General features: G+C 38.8%; 2 protein-coding genes across 3 annotated transcripts; one reads left to right on the plus strand and one right to left on the minus strand.

The window, feature by feature from the left end:
• Nucleotides 1–39: 39 nt before the first annotated feature.
• Nucleotides 40–6,770, plus strand: traf6 (TNF receptor-associated factor 6). Of its 2 annotated transcripts, none has more exons than XM_067574805.1 (8): nt 40–148; nt 1,430–1,755; nt 2,042–2,192; nt 2,929–3,087; nt 3,206–3,277; nt 3,752–3,829; nt 3,948–4,271; nt 4,581–6,770. In XM_067574805.1, exons 2-8 carry the CDS (start codon nt 1,430–1,432, stop codon nt 5,184–5,186), a joined length of 1,716 nt encoding a protein of 571 aa, XP_067430906.1. In that variant the 5' UTR covers nt 40–148; the 3' UTR covers nt 5,187–6,770. The 2 variants fall into 2 exon arrangements, with proteins under 2 accessions (XP_067430906.1, XP_067430983.1); XM_067574882.1 differs by having other exon boundaries at nt 117–254.
• A 114-nt stretch (nt 6,771–6,884) lies between these two features.
• trpm5 (transient receptor potential cation channel, subfamily M, member 5) lies at nt 6,885–26,752 on the minus strand. The gene is made up of 26 exons (XM_067574483.1): nt 26,681–26,752; nt 24,715–24,782; nt 23,384–23,540; nt 23,115–23,295; nt 22,481–22,647; nt 22,161–22,338; nt 20,642–20,706; nt 20,021–20,206; nt 19,587–19,686; nt 19,257–19,375; nt 18,105–18,452; nt 16,477–16,620; nt 14,063–14,186; nt 13,713–13,858; nt 12,794–12,906; nt 12,598–12,699; nt 11,838–12,096; nt 9,557–9,675; nt 9,249–9,381; nt 8,942–9,116; nt 8,645–8,813; nt 8,327–8,505; nt 8,021–8,153; nt 7,595–7,667; nt 7,354–7,444; nt 6,885–7,198 (listed from the first exon to the last, which is right to left on the minus strand). Exons 1-26 carry the CDS (start codon nt 26,705–26,707, stop codon nt 7,050–7,052), a joined length of 3,705 nt encoding a protein of 1,234 aa, XP_067430584.1. The 5' UTR covers nt 26,708–26,752; the 3' UTR covers nt 6,885–7,049.
• Between the last annotated feature and the right edge of the window lie 357 nt (nt 26,753–27,109).

The raw sequence follows: 27,109 nt of genomic DNA on the forward strand, positions 1-27,109 counted from the left end.
ACAAGGCGCAACCTCCGGCCAGGCGGTGTCGCTCACTGGCGCACCACACACACAAAAAAACCCTAACAGGTTATCTTTGATGACGTTTGGAAAAAAAAAACAGGAAATTCTGTAGAAACGAAAAGTTCGAGACGTTTTCAAGGCAAAGGTGAGCATAATATAACGATATATACATGCTTTTATAGACACAGTCAGTGTTTGAATGCTGCTGTTGTTGCTGAGGAGGACGTGTGTGATTGCTGCCTGCTGGTTTGGTCAGTATCTCTCTTTTTTTAATCGTGTTTAGCACTGTCGATTTCAAGTTTTGAGTTCCGCATCCAGGGGCATGACTGGTCCCTTAAGTGACAACGTTGTCATCACTATTTAACGTGTGCAAGAGATTTGATTCAATTTATTTGTACTGAAATAAGTTTGCGACATTCTGCGTCAGTACACCCTAATAGCTGTTGAACCACAGTAGTTAGGGCCTTGATGAGTAGTGCTAATTATGAAAACTAATGACCTTAACGTTATTTCCCTTACAGATGTCGCTTTACCTCATTTTAGAAATTCACAGTGCCAGTGAGCACTGGTCTAAATAACTGTTAGTTACAGTGCCCACTCCTACACGATATATTCTTCAATCTTACGTCATTTAATAACAGTATGAGTAACAGTGGTTTCCATGCCTACACATCTGAAGCTGTGCTTTTACTAAATTGATATAGCTCTTTAATTGTGTTGATATCATTTTTTATCTCGACGCCACAAAGAGATACCATGACCAGAAAAATAAAATTCAACTCAAATTCAAGATTCAATACTATTATTTATATATATATATATATATATATATATATATATATATATATATATATATATATATATATATATATGTATGTATGTATGTATATATATACACTAATAAAACACTTTTTTTTAAAAATCAATACTGTATTGCCGTTTCAATGTAGTTGATAGAAAGTTGATTTGGTGACCTTACTCAAAACAAAAACAAAAACAAAACAGAAACCTCAAGACATCACATCAGCAGACTGAGACAAGTGTTAAAATCATAGTTGAGCTTCATCAATCAATTAAACCTTTATGCGTAGAAATGATAGGCCTAAATGATCAAAACAATTAGTGGATTTATGGAAATTTAAACAGCAAAGTAATTTTTGAGTCATACAAACAAACAGACAAACATTAAGTGTTGTCCATACCAGCACAATAAAATTACATCATAACACCCTGTGATATGGAAAAATGTTCTAAATGTCCTAAAAAGACGAGTCTTTTCTGAGCTTTCTTCAGTTCTGTAATAGTGTTGACCTCACACTAAAAAGAAAAGAGAATAGTTGCTGATGCCAACTTGAAAAAATGATGAATATATACACGTAATACTTTATTTCCTGACATTTTCACCTTTTTGTCCTGCTTTCCACAGATGTCTTGCTTTGTTAGTAATAAGGGGAGTTTGGAGGAGGACAGCTATGAGGGAGCTGTTGGTGGAGAGCTGTCCGGCTGTGCCTTGGCGATGATGGAAAAGGAACAAGAATCGATGCTCAGCCCCTCAGAGAGCCCTGGTACCTTCATCAGCAGCAGCTCCAGTAGTCTTCAGGCTGCTACCCCTGTCCAGGGCTATGACGTTGAGTTTGACCCACCTCTAGAGAGTAAATATGAGTGCCCTATCTGCCTCATGGCTTTAAGGAATGCCATCCAAACACCCTGTGGTCACCGTTTCTGCAAGAACTGCATTGAAAAGTCCATTCGGTATGCTATTGCGTAACTGTCTTGAGAATATTGAGCGCTAATTTAGGTTTGTAATGCAATTTATTAACAACAGCTCATTCTTGAAGTTATTTATTATAACTATTATTTCTTTGTTAGCAATAGCAGCAGAACGATGCCTTATATGCCTTCCACTATAAATAATGTGTAAATATTGTAACATTTTGATTGAATCGCAGGCTTTCCTGCTCAGATATAAGCAAAGGGCACCAAGTGATAATCATAAAGCTAAATCTAAAGGATTGCTTGTCTTCCTCCTGCTATACAGTGATACAGGACAGAAGTGCCCTGTGGACAACGAAATGCTGTCACAAGACCAGCTGTTTCCTGATAACTTCGCAAAACGGGAGATTCTCTCGCTAACTGTTCGCTGTCCGAACGCTGGCTGCGCTGATAAAATGGAGCTCCGACATTTAGAGGTAAGAAATTTAAAGGATACGTTCACAAGTTTTCAAGTTTGTCTTCAAGCAATAGTCAGGTTTCCATATGAACAGTGAAACAGGTTTTGCTCGCTGTAATCATTCCTCCTGTCCATACTGGCTATTAAGAGACACAGACCTTGTTAAATGCTAAAAACATTCCAGAGTTTATTTGAAGTTAATATGAGGTTTCAGCATTCTGAGGTTGAGTTGAGCTGATATATCTTCAAATGTTACAGTCTTTTAAGTACAGAATTGCTTTGTGTTACTCCCTCCTCTGCAGCTCAGTATAAAAACACTGTCTTTGGAAACCATAGAGCGCACTGACTCAGGTGTTGGCTCAGTTTGCCAAAGTGCTTAGCTTTCTATCTAAGCCAAAAGAAATATTTTTTTTTTATGCTTTGATGTATGAATGAAGCACTGTGCAGCAACTGCAGATTGATGCATGTCTCAACATTTTAAGAGGCAGTCAGTACAGTACAGAGGATGTCAAATTTTTATGAATTAGCAAAAAACACTTTCACATCATTTTGTATTTTTCTCTGACATATGGGCACAGTAATGGGGTGAAAGGGACTTCAGGGGCTATGACACTATTTCTTGTTATGGCATGTAATAAGTGAATACCTGCATCTTCCTCTGGTTTAGACGATGACATTATTATATGTGGACCGCTGCTGTCCTACTACTGAATAAAATCAAATGCATTGTTTCAATATATTGTTTTTTCTTCCAGAATCATGTGGCACAGTGTCAGTTTGCAACTGTGCCTTGCCCGCAGTGCCAAAAGTCTGTGAGAAAAAGCCACCTCGAGGAGCATATAACTGTTGAGTGCCAAAGGAGACCTGTGTCGTGTCCAGATTGTGTGGCCTGCTTTGTGTATGAGGAGAGAGAGGTACCGTTGACTCACTCATGACCCACTCCAGCATAGTTCTCCCAAAAAAATGGTTTAGTTTCACTGTGTATCAATGAGGATTAGTTTCCTTACAATCTGGTTTCTGTCGCTTTTTCAGCTTCATGAGCAGCAGTGTCCCTTTGCCAATGTCACGTGCCAGTACTGTGAGATGGTTCTCATCAGAGACCAGGTGAGTGAGCGCTGCATGAGTAATGGCTCCATTCCACCTAGGTGTGTGGTTGTTACCCTGGTATCGGGTATGTAAGCACACTGGCATGGCCTACTGGGACATTACATGTATCAGTTAAAACTGTGTTTTTACAGCAATGAAAAGTCAAAATGTCTGCTGTCAAAAAATGGTAAATCAAAATCTTTACACTTGTGAATTGTTAATCATTTAGCCAACTTCTGTCAACAAGAACTTCTCTTTTGTTTGAACAATGGGGAACCTTTCCTGTGCAGTGTCACAGCTCATGTGGATACACACTGATTCCACAATAGTAACTGTAAGTGATGATGGTTGAATGATTTTCTGTAGGAGACAGGAACTGAGTTGTTTCCAAAAGGTTTCCCTCATTGACTTTGTCCATGACTATGTAGTAATAACATGTTGAAAACCTGATTTGAATAAATAAATATGAATGAAGCTGTTATTTTTTTTCAGATGGAATCTCATTGTGATACAGATTGCCCAAAAGCACCCATCGCCTGTAACTTTAGCACCTTTGGATGCAAGGAAAGGGTAAGTTATCAAATTTACACTGTTGGGACAATCCTTGAGAACCTGCTTGTTACTAAACTACTAGTCCTTTTAGTCAACCAGACCAAATATAAAAAAGAAAAATTGTGTTCCTCCGTAGATGCAGCGCCACAACCTGGCTCAGCACATGCAGGAGTTCACACAGATGCATATGCGCTACATGGCAGAGTTCCTGCGTGGCCTTAGCCTTAATGGCACCACACCAAAATCCCTCTGGGCGCTTGGACATTCTGTTCCCCCTGAAGACCAAGGAGCTGCAGCATCAGCATCAACCTCTAGTGGTTCCAGAGGATCTGCAGGCTGCAGCAGCAACTTTGCCTCATCTCAGCCTAGTGAAGAGATGCAGAGGCTCCGGGAGATGGATAAACGACTGGTAAAACAGGATCACCAGCTGCGTGAGCTCATCATCCTAAAAGAAACGCGGGTATGGGAAGTCCTTTAGCCTCAGAGTAGTAATATGTGTGTGCGGTTTGGTGCCTGAGTGGTTGTACGTAAAGGAATACCTTTAAATATATATTTTGTACTTTCTTTTTTTATTAGCTCTAGTAAAAGAAGACGTGAGCCATGCCTTTATCAGTTATAGATTTATATTTTTCTTCAAGGCAAGAGTTGTGTCTTCTTTTCTTTTCCTTCTGTTACAATTGTATTGCCAGTACATTGTCTCTACCTGTTAAAGCACAGACATTTTAGATCTTCTCATGATTGAAAAACTATTGTCCCATCTCTTCTTCAGGCAGGCCAGCTTGCAGAGCTCCAGCGTAGGGTGTCTGTGCTGGAGGAGACAGTAAAGGAGCTGGAGGTCCAGCAGTGCCACGGTATCTTCATCTGGCGCCTCAAAGGTTTCACTGCCCACTTGCGGAACCAAGAAGCAGGCCTACCAGTAGTTGAACACAGCCCAGGCTTCTACACAGGTCGTCCAGGCTACAAACTGTGCCTGCGCTTACACCTGCAGACCCCCAACGCCCCACGCTGCTCCAACTACATCTCCCTGTTTGTCCACACCATGCAAGGATCTTTTGATGGGCAGCTGACCTGGCCGTTCCAGGGCACCATCCGACTCGCTATCCTAGACCAGGGCCCCGAAGGTCAGCACCACATGGAGGTGATGGAGACTAAGCCAGACCTGCAAGCCTTCCAGAAGCCCACCATCCAGCGCAACCCTAAAGGATTTGGCTACGTGACCTTTCTGCACCTGAATCAGCTGCATCAGAAGGCCTATGTTAAAGATGACACTCTTCTTATCCGCTGTGAGGTCACACCACGTTTCGACAGTATCTTTCACCGTGAGGGACCAACAGTACAACCTAGAGGGCCCGAGGCCTCAGTTTCAAGGGACTAAGGTCAAACTGACATCAATGGGATCACATACTGAACCTTTGTCAGTCATGCTGAATTATCAGTACAGTACATTTCCCAGTGTTTCAATACTGCTTGATTTATTTTAATGGTTGAACATTAGGAGGAAGAAAATTGGTGTTCATACCCATTCAAAATTTTGACAGTGCAAGTATGCTAGTATTTATTTGTTCACCATTTTTTGTTAATGTGATTTTTGTTTTTCAGAAATTTATGCAATCATTATATTTCAAATAATTTTAAATTGTAAATGTACTCACACCTGTATGGTACAAACTTTCAGAAAGCCTTGTATGTTCAGCAGATGAAAATACCTGTTTGAAATGTCCATTTACAACCTGCAGACTGAATAAGATTTTTTTTCTGGGTTTTGGAGACAGCACTGAATGTTAAAGATACCCTGTGGAGTTTTTGACCACTAGTGGCTTGTTCTCAAAAAGATTTTTTTTCCCATTCACAGTTTTTTTTACAAAAAAAATATTACAAAAGACGTTTTTGACCATGTGTGCAGAAAGTCAGTTGGCTTAGCTATTCAGGGACTCTAATGTGCATGCACTGTGGACCCAAAAACATGGAAACCTGGACAACCTTTTTTGTGTATGCGCCAGGTGAGCAACTTCTTTGGAATTAATGAGGTGCCATCTTGGAACACGGTATCCATTTCTCAGTGATTGAACCATGAAGCAGAGGATTATCATGTTAAGTGGAGAGAGTGAAGCTGCGTTTAAAGCAAGAACATATATATGACGTCCCTTCATTTTTACGATATTCCACTGATCGACATTTGATGATTGACATTTTATTGTGGTGGTAAAATGGCAAACAGCATAACAATGTGTTAATAGAAGCTGATGTAAAAATGTTTTATGAAGAAGGAAATGCGTTCAAGACATTTTTGAGCTTCAAGAGTACGCATAGTACATTTTGATGAGAAACACTGTCTGTAAACATAACTGTTTGATTTCAAGAAAATTCCACGGGGTACCTTTAAGTTATTTTATTGTAAGAGAAAGTAACTCAAAACACAAACTGCTTTTGGATTTTAGCATGCCATACTTCATTACTTTTGACTGTACTTGTATTTTGTCATCAGCAAAAAAATGACAGCACTCTTTGAACTCGGTGGGCCCTCTGTCACCAGCTTTCATCACTGCTGTAAATTTTTGCTGAATAGTACAGCTGCTACAGTCAGTGAGTTGCTCTTTTAGCTTTTAATAGAGTTTATGGTGCCTTTCTCACAAGTTCCTGCCTAATGTGATCTGTGTAGAGAAAAAAAAAACATGAAGTTAACTTACTACTGTATTTATCAATAATAGATAAGAGTTAGTAAGCTAACGTCATGCATCAGTACTTTAAAACAATATGCTGCCCAGTTAGGGTTTACAGCTGTAGGTAATAGCCCGAATTGTATTTCCTGTCTTCTTTTTGTGCCTTTAGTATTGTGATGGCCTTCCACTGTGTAAATAATGATCAATATTATCATTGTAATACATGAATGGTTGTTTGCTCTGTAAGAATTAAATATACAATACTGAAAAAAAAACTATTAAAGTATTTACTAATCACAGCCAAGCCTACTTAAACACATACTCACCGTAGTATCTATCATTTAATGTCTTCTACTCACTTGGGCTATATAATATCATATGAGGAAAAAATATTATTATTGATCATTATTAAAAACCAGGAGGACATCTGTCGATACCATATAATTTTATTAAATCAAATTCAAAACCAAAAGTGCCCATTTCCTCCAATTATATCATCATACCTTAGTATATTAAAAAAAAAAGACTTATAGTATTGTAATTGGCTGGCTGTATGCTACCAGCTAATCTTATTGCTTTTATTCATCAATGTAAGGGAACTTTTTGTTAGCTCCATATCCTGGATGACCTGGTCTGGCTTCTGCTCCTTCTTGTTTGGCTTCTTTCTCTGGTTGACTTTGAGGTGCCTCGTTGCTGGGGCTGCTTGCCTTGCAGCCTGCCAAAGACACTGCCATTTTGTAGCACATGAAATAACATTGAATTATATCAAAATACGAGGATATAATCATGCAAGAGTACAATCACATGATGTTACTTATTATGATTCTCATTTATTTTTCCTATTGTTACCAAATTTGTGTTTCTGACTGCCTCTTAACTCACCTGGAGCTCTCGGAGCGTCTTTCCCACACTTCAGTGTGCTCTTAGCAAAGCACTCCGCCATCCAGGACAACACATCTACACAGTATCTGACCTAGAGACAAATCCACAGATGACTTAGGGCTATGTTAACTATCACTGTCTGTCAGATTACTTACAAGCTAGATTTTTATGTGAAATAGGAAATTAGAAAAATGCAACCTGATTATGTGTCAAATGGTGTTCAGCACTTTATAAGTCTTACCTGAGCTTCCAGGGCTGCCAGTCGTTTCTCTTGGTCCTTGAACCCACCAACAATCCTCAGCAAGCTCTGGACCCTTGGTGACAAACAAGCCTTGATCAAAATCTTATAATAATACAAATGTACCAAACAAGTATTAGATTAGACTGACTGGCTGTACCTATCCCTATTTAAAGCTGCATTAATCAATTTGGCCACAAGGGGACAGAAGACCTTGAAATCAAGCTAGAGTTTGATGCTGGGCAGGTAGTGTATAGCTGGTTATCAGAGCTTGTTTTATTTACTGATTAATTCTAATTAACGCAGCTTTAAAGAAACAAACATAGTATCATCTAGTCAATCACCAGGTTATATATCCAGCTCTATGCTATTATGATTATAGTCTATGACCATGACACAGATAACCCAAGGAAACACAACGGCGGTTACTTTGAGGAGGTACTCTTGAGTCTCTCCTCACTGCTCTCCCAGTGCTGCCGCTCCAGTTTGGCCAGGTAGTTTTCTTTCTGCACCGTCTCCCATGTTATCAGCCTCTGGTCTAGTCCTGCTGGCAGCTCTCTCTCTGGTAAAAAAAAATATATATAGATATACATACACACAAACACGGAAGCAGTCCAACAACCAGATAACCAACACGCAATTTCCATGGATAAAGTAGGCAAAGGACACTGTGATAAGATAACCACACTGTGTGTTTGCAAATGTCCCTTGAAAGAAATATGCTGAACTTCATACCAAGATGCTCCTGTTTGGACTCAGGCCGTTTGACAAGGCAGAGGAAGAGCTGAGAGAGGTGGCTGATGATGATGAAGGGTGGAGCCAGTGCTGGGCGGCTGTGGTACTCCACGATCAGGTTGTATCTCTGGAACTTCCAGAAAATGTCCGTGTTGCCCTGCACTACCTGGAAGGTGTAGCTACAATTTGGAAAAGAAGAACAAAAAGCTAATTATTGGCTTCAATAAAATCAGGATATGTGTTTCTTCTGATATACAGTATTTTTCTTTTTTTCCATGAGTAGCTTTTGATTGTATTTCAGGATTCTCAACCCCTGACCTGAACATGGCAATGAGCAGGTTAAGTAGCAGGACATTGGTGACAAGAAGGAAGATGACCAGAAGCAGGATGACCAGCCAGTTGGCATACACGTTGGGACATGGCGGCCGTAGGCCTTTGATAATCTCCTCTGAGTCATCGGTGCAGTTAATTTCAGGCATACGAGCAGCTGTATTCCGTTAAATGAAAGAACAAGGAAATTAGATCATAAGACATGAAATTCAGGCCAACAGAAAGCCAGCCCTGCATCATATTTACAGTGAACAAATATAGAATTTGCAATCTACTGTAATTTACCATCTATTTCCTCCAGTGGGATCTGGCCGAAAATGTGCAGGTAAGGGCGATACAAGGCTCTGCGAAACACCCAGTCAATCCTTGGGTCATTGGGGTGGAGAAGAGCCTGGGTGGCCACGCCGTACGCAATGAGCCACACACTCAGGAAGAAGAGGAAGAAAAAGACGTCCTTCATCTGAAAAGAAACAAAGTTTTCATCGTCTTTATGGGTTACACAAGGTCTTCGCTATCTCGATTTATGAACATACACATCACTTTGTATTGTCATGTCATAAATGCTTTGATAGTAGTGCTTTGTTTTACTCACCATTCTCTCCACAATGATGATCTTTGGGCCCAGCTGCTTATGAATGGCAAAGATGTGGATCAAACGTAGAGTGAATACCATGAAGTCTATTGCCAGAACTGTCCTTCCTGCCTCATAGGTGCCTTCAGCCATCCTGTAAAACCAAAGAAAACAGACATTTCTCACTGTGTGATTTACTTATTTCTACCCTTTTTCTCCTGTTCCCAAATTATTTTTACTTTCTAGTCTCGTGTCTAAATCTTCATACCTTGTAACTTACAGCCTCCAAACTGCTCTGTAATATTGTCTTATAAAAAGTGTCACCTTACCTGCACGATACTCCGACAACAAAGAGTAAGATGGCAACCATGTCGCACTTGTTCCAGTTGTCCTCCACATAGAGTTTGAACTTCTTCAAGATGCTCATCTCTTCATCCGTAAAGAAGCTCTGCATCACAACAGATAGTTTATATATTACTATAAAACATAGTCATTTGTAAATTTTTGAAAAATCAAAAAAGAAATGTAGTGGCATTTTTCTTTCTGTTGTACAGAAAGAAAAATGCCTTGCTTTTATTTTTAATTCTATTTATTTTTTGTTAACAGATGTGTGCTTAGTAGGATTGGTAATTTGAGCAAAATTGACACAACATTTGTTTTGTTATGACATAAATTAAAATATACTGGATACAAAGTATAAGTATACAAGTGTATGGACATCATAAGTCTCTTTCATGCTGTTGGTTCAAGAAAATGGGACTAAAACATATGTTTCATTTGGTACATAATAAATCAGTTTTAAATTTAAGTTTTTAGTTTAAAATTTGTTATAAAAGTTGTGTGCTACTTTAAAATTGGCATTTAACATGTTGAAATACAGTATTCACATCCTGAGCAGTTCTGGCGATGGAAAAAAATCTGCTTTAGTAAACATTATCAACATTTTTTAACCATCAATTTTGTCTGAACTGTTTTTTTTTTCTCTTTTAGAGCTGAGCAATACATTTCTCATGTTTGCATGCCCTCTGGCAGGTCATGCAGTGGAGCCACGTTCAGACACATCTGCAGGGCCAAAAGGGAGTTAGCAAGTACACAGCCTTGCTGCTTTAGTAGCACCTGCAGTGTCATTCTTCTGAAATGCCTTTTACACCTAGAGTGTAAGGTTTACTCTCTCCTGTGGTTTGAACAAGGCACCTGTAAGTGCTCCAAGAATCAGTGCTTGATCCCTAGATGGCATACTTGGTTTGAAAACAAGCTGAAGGCAGTATGATGCTTTTACAAAGTGACACACTGGTGTGTAAGCCCTGACTGTCATACCACAAAGGCCAACATGACAAGAAAATAACTAGCTAACTAATGCCAACTACAGCAACACAAGAATGACCAGGATGCAATGATAAACAACCAAATCACATCTGTTGCACGACTGTATACATTTGAGATCACAGGGTCTTGTCAATGTACTATGGAATATAATTTGTCTTAATCGGCATTATCATAACCGCTAATTCTACTTCTTATAGATTGTTTTCACTTCAGACAAAAAATGTAATTGTAAAGCAGGATGGGACTGTGTTCTTTCTTGCCTGTATACACACAACACTGCTGTCTGACCTTTTCAGGACATAAATGGTTTGTAAATACAGATGGAAGACTGTGAACAAATAATATGATGTAGAATTAGAAACTAAGGGTAGACCAACTATGAGTGAAATTTTAATTACCACAGATGTATTACTATTAGCTAAATTTTAGCCAATAAGGCAAAACTAAATTCTGTATAAATAACAATAAAAATGTATGTCTGGAAACATGCACTGTTGGCACAATGTACAGAATTGAAAATCCTCAACATACATGTGAACCAGCGAGGTCTGCTGATGTAATGAGCAACCTCATTGGTACCAACACACACCAATTCATGCAACAACATATTAGTTGTCACAACTATGTGAGAGTGAGCAGCCTTGCACCAGCCCATCTATCAGATTCAACCCTAACCTTGTTCTAACAGGGGCCCCTGTGGCGTTGTCTTCTTTAGGGACAGGCATGCACCCCAGAGTCATCTCTTTGAAGGCACAGAGGCCCCGCTGGGCTTGGTAAAATGCCATGCCAGCCGAGTATAGCAATGTGGTTCTTTTTTTGGAAACCTGCGCTATAGTTCTGTTCAGCTCAGGGACTTCCTGAGGTGCACAGTGAAAAAGCGACCTGAGGGAACAGTGGTGAAGGCCTGTCTCATCTGGGGCTTTTGTGCCCAAGGGAGGAAGGCTCAGTGGAATCAGCGCAATAAGGGATCATGCTTGTCTGACCTCACAAGCTCACTGGGAGGGAGTCAGGCAGAGAGGTGAAAGGCTCATGAATCCTTAAAGCCCCAGAGAGAATGAGCTTGTTGTAGCAATTCACATCACCTCCTACTCAGATGTGTCTGATGTGTCAGGCCTGAACACTGTCATGCAAACAGAGCTAAAAGAAATGACAATACTTCAAAATGAGTGTCCCAATGCATAGGTAGATAGGTTCCTTAAAAAACACTGAATAATGATCAGAGGACTTAGAATATGTGTGCAAATGCAAAATGGAACCAGTGGGATTGAATGCTTTGACAGTCACCTGTCGAAGTTCCTCCAGCACTAAGGTGAAGACCCAGAAGTAGAGTATAATCTCTGGGGCTCCAGGTCCCAAGGGCGGCGGTAGGCGGAAGTCCAGCAGGAGCACATAAGTGAAGAGGCAGAGGAAGGCAAAGTACATGATGACATTACCAAGGAACACAGTGACAGCAGCACTCCAGAAGCGACGCCAGCGGCGGAGCAAGAAACGCCACCACACTGAGGCACAGCTTTGAGCTGCTGGGCCTCCAGCTGGAGAGTCCCTGGAAAACAAAGAGTGGGAAACACATTTAAGTATTTCTCCAACTCCTTTTACATACAAAACATAACTAACAAGAAATAATGATGTATATCATGTATGTATAGAGTTTATCCTGTCTTCTTAAATTGGAGAATGGGAAGATTTTTGATGTTGTTTAAACCATTGGATGGTTGGTTGGTTGATGAAGGTTGGATATTCAGATTTTATGTTATAGTTTCACTTATGTAGTTTATTTTATTTGTGCCTCTGTGACGGGTTTTAGCATGTCTTCAGCATATTTACGTTATGTAGTTTATTATGCTTATTTTATATTTAATATGCTTATTATTATGTTCAAGTTGTTCTGTGTTGTATGACTATTTTTCCTTGGGGAGAAATGAGAATAAGAGTAAGACATTTAACAATAAAACAACTAAAATTATGCTTAAAGTTAACAATTTAATAAAGATATATTTTAATATTACTTAACTACAATTTCATCATTATTTGTCTACAAACTCACAGAGAATCATCATCATCTCTTAGCAGTAGAGCATCTTCTGTATCCAGACTGTCCAGCTCCACAAACTGCTCTCGACCATTACGATTATCCAGCTCCTCATCGCTAAGAAACACACATGATAGTGTCAGCGCACATAACAAAGAGACACATGGGCACACACTGTATATCCACGTGACTAAGAAAAAGGATGAATCACCTGAACTTTATGAGGTTGGTCCAGATGAGAGGTGGACAGAAAAAAGACACCACAAGTTTGGAGATGGCTGTGTCTGTTGTCATCGCTCCCCACCAAATCTTTGTGAGGAGAGCCTGCAGTAAAAGATGAGTTTTTAATCATAATTTAGCTTCAAATCACAAAGGGTTATGTATCAGTGAAAACCTAACTTGTGTCTACCACAAGAGGGCACTATAAGCCTTAGAATATTTCTGCCTTTCCGTCTTGTGACTAAATCCTTAAAAGTATCTTATGGTGAGTTAGCCTAGCTGCTAAAAAAATGTTATTTCTCCCTTTTGATCAAAACATTTCACATGATGTGTGAGCCATTTCCTTCTCCACAGCTGTACAGTAGCAGTAAGGTCACTTAAATGATGGGACACCTGATGCTGAGTCATGGGTCTTTTATAACAGTAAGATCCAGTAAAATACACATTATCTTGACACATCAAACATGCACTGAATTTTAATTAACAACTACCCATTTTAAAGGCTATATTATTCCAACTGTGTGCTTTAAATGAAATATTACCTGTCTGTCAAGGGTTTGCTGCATACTAACTTTCATTGCTGACACTGAATACCAATTAACTATCAACGATGACTTTGTAATGACAAGGACGTCTGTTGGAGGGATGTTTAAGCAAAACTGTGCACTGAATAGGATCCAGTGAAATGCATATCTAATGACATGCAGTACCCTGAAAAAGTTTTTAATTACTGCAGGGCAACTTATTGCACTTATTAACAAAGTATTCCATTACAAAAAGCAGCAAAATAAACTACTCTTGTCATCAAAGGCACAACATGTTAAAACTGTTGGATGCAAGTTAAATATTTTACAATGGCTGAATCAGTTACACTGGAGCCAAATGAGCATATGGACGTGTCTCCTTGTTACCTGAACTCCATCATGGGCAAAGAAGGATTTGGCATCTGCCTCTGTTGCCAGGTTAAGGACTGTAGATTTGCTCCAGCAGTGTGTTCTCCTCACTAACAAAGCATAAGCCCTGTCTTCACTGTTGGAGTAACACTCTCCAAAGACATCTGCCATGATACAGGAACAGCATGTCAACCATTCAGCTACATTCAAATTCATATTTTATTCCCTTCCGGTGGGATCTGTTTGTGCTTGTGGAAGAAACTGGTTCGAGATCAGTGAAAAAAAAAGACACCTACATCTTTTGCTTGTTTGACCTTTACTTCTGATTACACTGTCAGCTGTTGTCATGGAACAGTTTAAGTACTCACCAAGGGCAAACTGCTCATACTTGGCCTCCTTCATGCTACGTGCAGACTCAGCCTCAGATTCCAGTCGTGCCATCTCTTTCAAAATCTTACAACCCGCCAGCGCTGCTGCAACAGCCTCAGGGCCCTGCAGGATTAAAAGAAAGCTGGATCCAAGAAATGGGTCTGAGAGTGGGATCTGAGAAATCTAGTTTAGAATTTTAGAGAGCTTCATTTTTTGCATCTAAATGGGGTGTGTCATGTGCATCTGGCTGCAATTAATACATTTTCAAGTTCACCTGCTGTTTCTAAAGGCCCGTGTAAATTTAAACTATGCTCACAAACAGTATATAATTAATCTTTCCCCTATGTTTACCAACAGCACTGATGTGAAAAAAAACTTTAACAGTGTCAGAATACATAAATATCTTAGATTTAGTTGTTGTCATGGTACATCTACTAAAGATCTCAGTTTAAGTGGGATAGCAGGTTACAATCCTGTGTTTTTTGGTGTTGCAATTTTTTACAACCTTGGACTCAACCAAATACAGTCTCACTTTGGAAATGACTAATGTGGTGTTTTTCACAGGAACAGAGAAAAACTACCTGTACCAATGTTTTTTCAAATGGAAATCACTGAAAGAAAACAAATCTGAATATATTCTGGAGCTTTTGTAAATGTTTGGTAGTTTGGCAAAGTATATGTGATTTTTAGTCAATAGGCTGAGACATACCCTAAACAACTGATATGCTTCAGAAGTATAAAGAATATTAATAAGGAATATATAATTTGATTTTTTTAGGGTAAGTTTATTCACTTTTTTGCCAAGAACTAAATGAGAAGATTCATACCACTCTCTTATCTGTCCGTTCAGAATAAAGCTAAAGCTAGAATACTGTTAGCTTAATTTAGCCCAAAGACTGGAAACAGGGAGAAACAGCTAGCACTGCTCCCTACCGTGGCACATAACCTCCTATAAAACCACAATTTGTCATTTTTACCCTTTGGTTTTTGTACAGATTAAACACATTGAGTATAATATGTTAATTTGAGAGGTGCTGGTAGGCAGAATATCTTTAATTTTGGAAAAAGCCATGTTAGCTGTTTCCCTCTAGTTTCCAGTCTTTATGCTAAGTTAACCATCTCCTAGCTCCAGCTTCATTTTGAACAGACTAATCTGAGAGTGGTATCGATCTTCTTCTCTCACTCTCAGCAAGAAAGCGAATAAATGTTTATTTTCAAAATGTTAAACTATTTTTTTAAACTCAAACTTAAACTTAAACTTGTTTGTCACATATACATGTGAAGACCAAAGAAGGAGGGTGTTTATAGGAACAAGAGAGCCAAAGGATTCCCAATGTACTCTTTTATATACAAAGAAAATCTTTAGCTGATCCCTTCTGGTAAGATGGCATCATTCTACATTTTGTTTAATGTATTATATTATCATTTTCTAACAGGCAAAGGCCCTACACTTTGTTGCAGAATCATTTGTAGGAATAATATGAAAAATTTGCGCATGAGGAGCAACATACTAAAACAGAAGGCTCTCCATTTGAAGTTACTTTGAGTGGTGTGGACCTAATATCTATTTGCTTGAATCATCAAAGATATTTATACATCACACTGTATAATGTTACTCCTGGGTTCATATTAAATTGAGATATTTTGCTAGCATAAGCCAGGCTGCTAGGATAATTGTGATGAGGCCTTCAACATGAGCTACTTCAAGCAATCAAATTATGAATGCAGATATCCCAGCCAATGTCTGAGTGGTAAAATGATTTGCAGTGAGGGGATGTACACACACTGAATGCAATTACCATATTTTCAAATACTGTTTGAAATAAGACACAGTAAAGGAGCACATCAGGGTGACCACTTGTGAGATAACAGTAGGCTAATTGGTTCCCTTAGTTCGGGGAAGGGCAATAAATAAATGTAAGGTGCCTTGAAATGTTGAAAACAAAGAGCAATTATCATTGATTGATGTCATTTAAACTATTCATAAAGCATCAATCCCATGTCAGGGCATATTTCTCATTAACTTAATCAGGATTTAGATACGCTTGCACTACCTCACCGTCCGTTGAATATACTGCCCCAGCAAGCAGCATGACCTTCATTTGAATAATGTTCATGGAGATAAGATAGCTTTTTAGTTTACCTCAGTTCTTGATAAATATGCCGCTTGCTGGGCCCTTTTATCTAGAGTGACATTTTCATATGGCAGGACTGACCTACACCTGCACTGTGCTGGCCCACATCCCTCTTGTTCACACTGAACACAGAATACAAACAAGAACAATATAATTCAGCTCACTTCAGTATTGGTATGAGTAGTATTTGCCAATGCCAGGCACATTTAGACTTTTATTGATTGAGCTACACAGAATTGAGCTGAAGCTGAACTGCCTAAGAAGCTGACAAGACTGACCATGGCCCAAAAGTAGTTAGCCATCTGCTGTCGGTTCTGAAGGACAGCCCAGAGGAAAAGATCCCTCCAAGGATGTTCGCAGCGCTCCTCTAACTCAGCCAGGTTCTTCTGGCTGTGGAACAGTCGACCCTTCGCCGGCTTCTCCTGGAGCACACACAAAATGCACCACATGTGATAAATATGTATTTAAGAAAGAGCAGTTGCACACAGTTTATATTATGTGCAATTATTACATGAGTCATTAAAATCTGTGCCAGTCATGAATTCAAAATTAATTACTTCCTCTGCCAAGGAGGTCATATTTTTCTGGTAGTCTGTCTGTCTGTGAAAAGGATCTGTAGGTACCTGATGTGTCTTTCCTGCTGCTTGGTTGTTGTTTTTTATGTTAACTTTTAACCAATTTGTTTATCTGTGTAAAGTTTTTTGAGTGCCTTTAAAAGTGCTGTATGAATAAAATGTTTTATTATTATTACTATGTCAAAAATGCATGAACTGATTTTGATGCAACACGTTTTAAACTGGCAGACCTTCAGAAAAAAAAAATGTTTCGATTTTGATTGTGATCTGGAGCTAGAATGATATTTTCTGAATGATCTTTTTTAGCTATACAGCATGACAGCACAATATACAATACACAACATAGAGGAATAAGTAATTGCAAATCCTGGAAGCATATTAACCGAATCATTTCTTTTAACGTAGCAGCATGTTTTGTTTGCAATGATAATTGGTTTTAGATAAGACAACTTCATAGCATGTACATAAAATAACATTAGATTGTTTCATTTATTACATGACTATGTCCACATTGTGAAAAATGGTGTGTTATTTCACTTATTGATTAATTTTTTGTTTTGTTCAATTTCAAGCTGTATTTTTCCATGAGATATAATACCAGCCACCAGTGGTTCCTGACCTGGAGGTCAGGGCCCATTTAGTGAGTTCTGAGGAGTCGTTAGTTAACTAACAGTTACAAATTACATAGTTCTGCTACACAAATGACCCTCATTTTTTCTTGACTTCACTCTCATCACTGTTTTTTTGTGAAAATGGAGATATTTTTACTTCTACCAAGTCTCATGTAATGGTCTCTTGACTTCCTGCTCCTCCCTGTTGAATTACACTATATTTTGGCACAAAAAAACACATAAAGCAAAAGAGAGATCATTCTAAAGTGTTAACCACTGGAATATCAGTTTAGGAGAGAAAGACTGATTTGTTAGGAGGGGCAGAAAGGTAGGATTACATGAAAAATTGTGAGGCCTTATTGATTAGATTTTATGAAGTCACTATCAAAGATTCAGTTTTCCAGGAAGTGAGTTTACCATTAAGTCTGTCTATTGTCTATTTCATTACATGTTTCAGGCCTCTAACACTTACTCAAATGAAATAATCTCAGAGGGTTAGAATGGAAAATCACTCTTTGCTCACAACTCACAGATATATTCTAACTGTGACACAGGGTCACAAATAGACGTTGCTTCATTTTAAGGTGTCACAAGCCAAAAAGGATGGATACCACCGCCAGGAGCAATACAAGATTGGATTTAATTCATCAGTTGAAAGGGTTGCTTATTGAGTGCAGTATTTATGATTGACTTAATCTGTGGAGACACTATATCACTCACTGTGGGAATCTTTTGGTAAAAGCCTTTGCAGGAGTCATGGAGAAAGTCTTTCAGCACTTTGGCGACCTCATACAGGGTGAAGCGGGGTTTCCGGTCCCCCTGCTCAGGCGGGTGGTGCCCAGGAGGGCCGGGTGTCCTGGCAGCACCAAGCAGAAGCTGTTTCTCCTCATACTTTTTGAGGAGCAGGTTGTGGAGGAGGCTCTTCTCTGACACAGACCAGTAGAGCTCCTGTAGACGACCGTAGGTAAGGAACTCACCCAAGTTCACACCGTTGTCCACAAAGAGGCGCACAAAATCAGGCTTGTCATTGATCAATGCATCCATCATCACCTCTTCAAGGTCGCATGCCTGCAGGGATCATGTTTCAATGTTAGAGCGACTCATAAAGCAACTGTCTTCTCTTCTTCCTAGTCAAAAGCTTTTTTAATTGTCAGATTCTACAGTTTACAGTGGTTTGCCACTCTTATATTTGTGATATCTGAAAAGTCATAGTCCCTTTCATACAGCTTGAATACAAATTTTGACAAATAAAAGTAAAACTGAAAGATATGCTCATGCAAAATTGATTTTTTAGGGATGGCAAGGTCGGGCCACCACTCCACACAGAAATTTCTTTTTATAAACTATTGGATGGATAGCCATGAAATTTTGAACAGACATTCATGGTCCCCAGAGGATGATTCCTACTGACTTTGGAAACCCCTGACTTTTCTTCTAGTGCCACCACAAGGTTGACATTTATGGTTTTTAGTTAAATGTCTCGACAACTGTTGGATTATTTGTTGTGAAATTCGGTGCAGAAAATGAATTGTAATGACTTTGGTGGCTTTTCATCAAGCGCCATCATCAGGTCGAAATCTTAATCTGTCTAATACTTTGGTTTATGATCAAATACCTGCAAAAATAATAAGATTCCCATCAAAATCAGCTGAACCTGGTGAATACTACCTGCTACCTGCAAGTTAGCACTGCTGCTGGCATGCAGATGCTAACATTTAGCTCAAACCACTGCTGTTCCTGGCACTCCCATCAGCCTCAGTTGTACTTGTTGTTTTTTTTAAACCTCACTGAATGTTGCACTAGAATGTCTGATGATTTTAATTACCATAATGACAAAAACCTTTTAATTAAATTACCATGTTTTTGTCTCACCTTCCACTCCACATCTCCATTAAAGATATCACTCTTGGCAATGTCCACTCTGTTCCAGGCTACAGCCAGCTTTAGTTCATCAAGGAAGTCTTGGGCTTCCTGACTTTGGCTCTTACAAGCTGACACACACACATGCACACACACACACACACACACACACACACACACACACACACACGCACGCACACACACCACACAAAATGTCAATAGGATCACAAATGCTCAAATGTCAGGGTTCTATATCCACGTGTCAAGTCACAACAACTGTAATTGTACAGCCTCAGAAAATTGCAAGTTTCTTGATAACATATCTCACGAGAAGTACTTTACCCTTGACTAGAGCTTTGAGGATGACCGTGTCCAGCTTGGAGCTCTCCTGTTCAGGGTCATGGACAGTAAGGAGATGCCCGTGATCCAATATCTTCTGGATCTGATTGGCAGGTTGACAGTCAGTCATTACATATCTTATTTCATTTGAGTGAAGTAATATGCAATTTTATAATCGCTAATGAATTGTTTTCTCAAATTACAATCTCTTTGCTGCATGTTTCAGCTTGAAAAAAAACATTATTTGCATTTTTTCCTCCTCATTCATATTCTTAATTAGGTCATCACATACAAATTTTGAAGATAAAGATGAAAATCCCACTATAGCTGCCCTCACAATCTTTCCCAGTCTGCCCCATTTTTCTGGCAATGTTCAAGTCTTGTGATGTGCATATCTGTGTATGTGCCTGCCTCCATGCTGCGCACATCGCTCTCACCAGCTTGACCCAGTTACTGATGTCTGTGCTGTGGTGGGCATTTGGAAAGGTGTCCAGCAGCAGCTCATGAACACTGTCCGTATCCCAGCAGCCCCTATTCATCAGCGTGACGAGGATGTCAGCCACACCTCCTGAGCCTGCCAGAATCAGCCATGGTGTCGAATTGCCAATGCCTTTATACATCCGCTACAGAAAGGGACACAATGTTCAGACTTGTAGACAAATTCACGAACTTCCTCATTTTCACTCAAAATGAAACTTAAACAGAGAATTATATTGATCAGTGTTAGCTGTAGTCTATAATCTCTTCGGTTATGGCTCTCTTTATGCAAATAAATTGGTGGCTCTGACATGCTTTCAAGCCAAAGAGATTACTTTTGTGAGAACAGAGGAACAGAAAGAAATCATTTGTTTCTCAGTCTGGCTTTGGCCTTCTCCTTCATGACATGGCACAACCAAAATTTGATTCAGAGCCTAATTCTCAAGTCTCAGCCACTGTTCAAATCCAGATTGTGCACAGTTATATAGCCAAGAGATATATGAGTTTCAAAAGGTCACTTCGCGGTCATGTTTTTGAAGTTCTTGTATATCTCAAACAGCGTACAGTGAAATGAGACCAACCTTTAGGATCCTGGGTTCCCCGTGTACCAACAGACACAGGACAGGGATCTCAAAACTTCCTGCACCTGCAAGCAACAAAGTCAATTTATAAAAATAACCGTTGTCTGGCCAAAGTATTTTGGTTCGATATAATGACAGAATTCTGCATTTAAATTGGACATAATACTGCCGTCATTTCCAAAATTTTCTCAGATTGCATCATTTGAGCATGGTGAAGAGCAAAAACTATCCAGTATTTCAGTATTAAACAACTTAGAGCAGAGAAAATAAAATAAAATGATTATTTCATGTTTCATATCTTGTCAATCATTTCACAGATCCTAAGACTGGGAAACACTATATTAATTTAAAAGAAAAAAAGTTGATATATAGCTCAGGATATTGCTTGATGTGAAATATTAGACTGGTGAAGTGTGTGCACCCACTAGACTAGCCTTAGCATACTTCCTGACTACTCCCACTGATTCTAATCACTGTCAGTGACAGAGGAGTTTGTCACAAGGTGCATAAAATGTGCTACGGTTTCCCTGGAACAATAAAACTACATTATACAACTTTGCACAATGGTAGCAGACACTACGAGATAAATTGTCCCCATTTTGTTTGTTTTCAGGCTATTTTGCTGATTGACAGTTGGTGGCAGTTACGTGCGAAGAAGCATAGCAGTCTTGCAGGCAATGAAGAAGACTGCAAGCTAGCAAACATGGATGTAAAAGTTGCCAATTTAAAATGTTTACATAATTGAGATGATATGAAAAAGAAAATGCATTCAATGCATTTGTTTGACTTCAAAGATAAACATTTTTTTGGTGAAAATTAGTGGATGCAAACATAATTTCATTTTACAAGAAAACTCCACACAGTACTGTACCTTTGTGATGGAGCACCAGTTATCTGTCTTAACTTTTTATTTTATTTTATTTTAAATCAAAGGATACAAAAGGAGTCTTATACAAACACACACAAAGATCTAACACTGGTGGGACTGGTCAGAAGCCCATAGTTTGTATTTCAATCTTTAAAATTTTTTTTTTTTTTTTTTACTTCACAGGAGCAGTGTCAGAGCATAACTGACATATTAAAAGAACTGAGTAGATGCATTTACTCCACTCTGACAATTTTGAGGCAATGCGAATCTATTTCACAACAACTCATTTGGAAACATTTAGTGGTCGACATTTTATATTGCAAATTAAGATTTTACCATATGAACCATATGAAGAGCTCATAAAATATGAAGCAGGGCTTTTTTTTACTAAAAACTACCAGTGTATGAAGCAGCTACCTGAGCTATGTACCACACCACAGTGAAATAATGCTTTATGCATCTATAATTTAACATTCTCAAAAGGACCATTTGTCAGAATGAGTACTTCTATCCTTTGGATATTTAAGTACATTTTACTGCTTATATTTATTTAAAGTCTGCGTAAGTAAATGTAAAGACAGGATTTTAACATTTAATGGAGTTATTCTTTTTCCATTACTGGTTCCAAGAAGTGGCCGAAAGGGTTTTTACCTCCATAACCAGTGCGCTGAAGAGAGATGTGTTTGAGCAGCTTCATTCTCATTTCGCTGGTGGCTCCTGATCTGTTTGGATCCTCCTCCACCAGCACAAAGTGAGAGTGGTGGCTGTCCAGGGAATACACTGACCCATGGGGTAAGTCTTGTGGCTTGTATACTGCTGGCTCATCCACCTTAAGATCATGAATGCAGGTACGCCAAAAACCACAGGACAGCACAAAACACATAAATGTTAAAGATGTAAATACTTGCTCATACAGTAGACATTGCTGCCAGTTTTTATTAGCTCTATATGAGTTGTGTATGTACAGAAACCTTGGCAGAGAGTAGTGCCTCTCGGTTGTGGATCATGTTCCAGGGTGCGATGCCAATTGCCACTACGCGAACTTTAGAGGAGGTGCTGGCCAAGGAGTGATCTCGCACTGCCTGGCCCAAGTGTTTGGTGATGCCAAAGCGAAGGCCGTTAGTCAAAATCCATGCCCCTGGTGAACAGAAAAGCACTTGCATGTGTGTGTTTATGCGGTATAGATTAGCTTTTCCGCATTTGGTAGCAAGGCCCACAGGGACTAATGAGTCACTATAATGTGTATGTATCAAACTAGATAACTGTGACCAGGGTTACGTAATAAAGCGCTGTGCTATATGTAGTGCTATTTAGAATATTGCCTTATATGGTCATAAACCATGATGGTCTAGTTATCCTAACATGCATTACAATTAATGGGAATATTTTACTAATGATGCAATTACCAAAACACCTCCAAACCATGAATGAAGATTTCCTGACTCTAAGTACTTACAGAAAAAATAAGATTTTATATATTTAAATGAAAGACAGGCCTCAGTCTTGGTGATGTGTATATTTGCTACTAGCAAATAGAGGGCATCAGAGAGCCCATCCTTGATCACTGACTGTTGGTTAGACAAACCAAGGCTCCTTGGTTTTCACCTGTGCTCTGTGCAGCCTTCACAAGTCCTTTTCTGAGAGTGTCCCTGAGCCAGGGCTTCATCTGAAACAGCTCATCTCCTCCCACCAGTTCCACCACCAAGTGTGGAGGAGCAAGACCCCACTCCTGTGTCAGCATCTGGTAGATCAGCACTGGGTCTGTGTTGCTAGACACCCTCATAAACTGCATAGAAGGAGACAAGTCGATATGACAATTATTTTATCATCTATTGCCATGGTGTAACCTACAGCATTATGTCATCTAGTCTGACCTTTCCTCTTGTCTTAGAAGAGCCAATGAAGTCAATGTCGCCCACTCTTCCAGTTGACCAGTGACTCTTCTCCATTTTGATTCTGCTGGCCAGACCCCTGGCTACATTCTCCACAGTCTCGTCCATAGTAGAGCAGCATGAACAGCCCAGGAGGACACTGAAAGTGAAACACATTTTAATTGATGTTTATATTGTATCTTGTAAATCTTTCTTAACCATGATTAAAACATCTCTAATATATCTGGAATCACCTGTAACCTCTCTGGTCTTGCACTCCAATAGTGCTGCGAGCACCTAAAGAGGCCTTGTCATCTTCAAATACAAACTAAAGACCTGCCTCTTAAAGAGTATCTGCACTTACATATTTTTAGTGTCTATTCTTTTTATCAGCTGTAGTTACCTCCACCAAAGAGGTTATAATTGTCCCATTTCCTTCCAAAAACAACTCCTTTCAGTGAAGTTTGTTAGAAAGTAAGCCATGGGTCAAAGATGTAAAGAATACTGTACGAAACACTAAATGTTTTTGATCCTGAACTGCAAGGCGTAGAAGGATTTCTTGTCTCCAGAGGAATCTTTCAGTACAAGTCCATTTCAAGCTAAATCTTTCACCATAATGCATTTTTGCTAAAAAATAAAAACCTTATGTTCTAGGTTTTTCAATATCCCTCCTACTAGTCTTACCCAGTTTTCACTAATATTTGGATGATCCTGAACTAATATTAATCTTCTTTTGTTGTTGTTGTTTTTAATGTCATATAATTTTCTTTATGTTTTAATAAAATTAATTAGATATCATTTAAATATAACCTAACTTTCTTTAATCTAACTTTAACCCTCACTTTCATCCTTGTACAGAGACCTAATATTCAGGGTAAGCAGTTCAATATTATCGTTGAATGTATTGATGCAGATCCAGATTAAAATTATTTTAACTAATTTAAAGGATTTTGCCTTGTTGGATGTATGTCTGAGGCTTTCCAGTTTTGCTGCTGTGTCGCTAATATACTGTATCAAGAATGTAGCACTTTGCTCTGCTTTTTTCTCTGTATTTAACATTTAATTAAGTATTCTTTTCAAGGAAAGTACGACCGGCTCTCATGAATAATTTAAATGGAAAACTATACTTGAAATTAGTTTAGGCTTGTTAGTCCAGTACAAATATTTGCTTCCCATTGCACATCTTCCTGCAGTTAATCACTGAGCTGATCTGGTTCCTTGCAAATGTTTAATTTCAGTTGGATCTGGTAGTGCATTATGCTCAGCACTTTGTTTCAAAGAAGAGCTTTTGTTGTCTTTGATGTCCATAGACACATACACGTATGCGCACGCACCTGTGCTCCTCTGACCACTCCAGTACATCCCCGCATCGCAGGCATCGTGTCTGCGGTTGCAGCGTCCCCTGTAAACAAATGAATACACAGATATTATGCCCATTTTCCACTAAACCCATTATGACTCACTCACCACTCTTTTCACAGATGGAGAAGGTTCTTAGAAGTACTTGTGGTCAATGCAAAGTTGGCAGAATTTTCATCCTCGCTTCATATGCAAAGTGCTGCCTGCCTGATGTTTGAACTAGAAATGCACAAAACACTGCCACTCATATACATGAAACCAAGCAAACTGGGCCACAATACTGCAGGCTCCCACCAGAACCCCTGAGCATAAAATCCCTCTGATACCATATCATTTGACAAAAGAGTATACAGGTTTTTATTAAGCAGTCTGGATTGTTAAGAATGCACTTATGATACTATGACATGGTTTGTATGTAGTTATTGTTTTACAATAAAAAACAGCCACAGTCTGTTTATCTCTGACTGATTCGAAATAAGACAGATTTCAGAAAGGAAGCTCATTCATTATTGATAAGATTATCCCTTTGCCTGAGTGAACACAGGCTTTTATCAGTCAGTCTTATTTGCATGGGCACTTGAGCTGCTTGTGAAAGATGATTAAAACAAAAATGCAACACAAGTGCACATTTCTTTGACAAAAAGCAGCAACCACAATTGTTGCCTTGAATTCAGGAATGTGTTTTAATAGTTGTGGTGCAATGGTTAACACACAGACTGAAAGTCAATTTGTGTTAAGCCATCTGATTTAATGTTAAGGGGAGCAGCCTGTTGTGGAAGCCTTTATTTGACTACAGGTCTGAGTTTGAGAGGGAGAAGTCTATTGGGCATGCAAACAGGACGATTTGCATGTAAAGGTAGAGGAAAGGACGCCCAGCTGTGTGAATGTGTGTGTGTGTGTGTGAGTCTCACCTAAACACACACCCTTTCGTGCACACACACACACACACACTTTACATCTTGCTTGAAGTCTGGCATGATGAACTTCACTTTTCTCAATAACAAGAGAGGATTTTCCTGGATGTCTGAGTCTATTTGTGTACATTAGCACTGCAGTTGCAGTATATAAGTAAGCGTTGAATTGTGCGGCCCCAGAGTCTCTCTTAGACACATATAGAAAAACATTCCTTCTTTTAATTTTAAAAGATATATTCTTGGGGGAAAAAAGTAGAAATATAATTTTTCAACATCATTATTTGTTATTTGATATTTGATATCAACACTTTGCAACATTGTAAAATCCAATAAACCTTGTTGAGAAGCAATATCACTGAATCTGACTGAGCATCTGGTAATAAATATTTTGCTATGAAAATGCATACTGAGGAACAAATAATGTAGAAAGTGAAGTTTTAAAATACAACAAACCCATCTTTTCAGTTTCTGAACTTTTTATCTCATGGTAAAAATTCAATCTTTAACTTAGCTATTAGAAAAGAGAGGTACAATGTTGCAAATAAAAAAGTGCAGGTCTTTGCAGGAATGGATTGATTATGTTTAAGAGGGAAATGCATAAAATATGCATCTACATCTGTAGAACTTGTAAAGAGGACACATAAATAAGTTCATCTCTTTGTTCCAGTTTTTTTCTGCTTGATCTGCAAGTTAAACTATTCAACAGTTTGATTATATTATAAATCTAAATATTCAAATTGATTCCATACTGACACAAAAATATATAAACTATTCTATCATGCAGCATAATCATATGATCATTTTGTTCATTTTCATTAATGCTTGTATTGACTATTCTCATATGGCATTATTTCCTTCGACAATATAGGATTGAACCTGTGTGTGATAACAGATGCACCTTTATGTGAAAACATTTGTCATTATGAACAATACACATTTTAACTTACCTGAGAGCATCTATCTTTCCACATAGCTCTGTTTAGACTCCCTGTTTAGACAGAAAAAAAGTTACATTGTACATACTCACCAGAGGTGTGCCTTGTCTGTCCTGCATGGCTGCAATGAACACTCCTCTCCTCCTGCTTACCTGCACACAGAGGTTTTCTTCACAGCCCTCAGGTGAACCACCTGGGCCATGAGGAAGTGGTGCAAAGGTGGGGCTTTCCCTCCAGCCAATCCAAAACACTGCTGTGCACCATTACTTTGCATGTTAATCAGCTACTGTACATGGCTCTCATCAGCAACACATACTTCCTACCTAATGAAACACTGTTACTGATCAAGAGGAAAGCTGCATATTTATTTTCTACATATTTCGGCATGATCATGTGCAGCTAAAAAATCATACAAAGTCCACATTTCAAAAAGCTAATAGGTGTATTTTTTCCTGTTTGTTTCAGCATTGTTCAATACAGTTCAATAATATATTATATATTATATGAAAATGCTTCATTAA

This window comes from Thunnus thynnus, chromosome 1 (assembly GCF_963924715.1).
Source record: "Thunnus thynnus chromosome 1, fThuThy2.1, whole genome shotgun sequence".
NCBI classification, from domain to species: domain Eukaryota; kingdom Metazoa; phylum Chordata; class Actinopteri; order Scombriformes; family Scombridae; genus Thunnus; species Thunnus thynnus.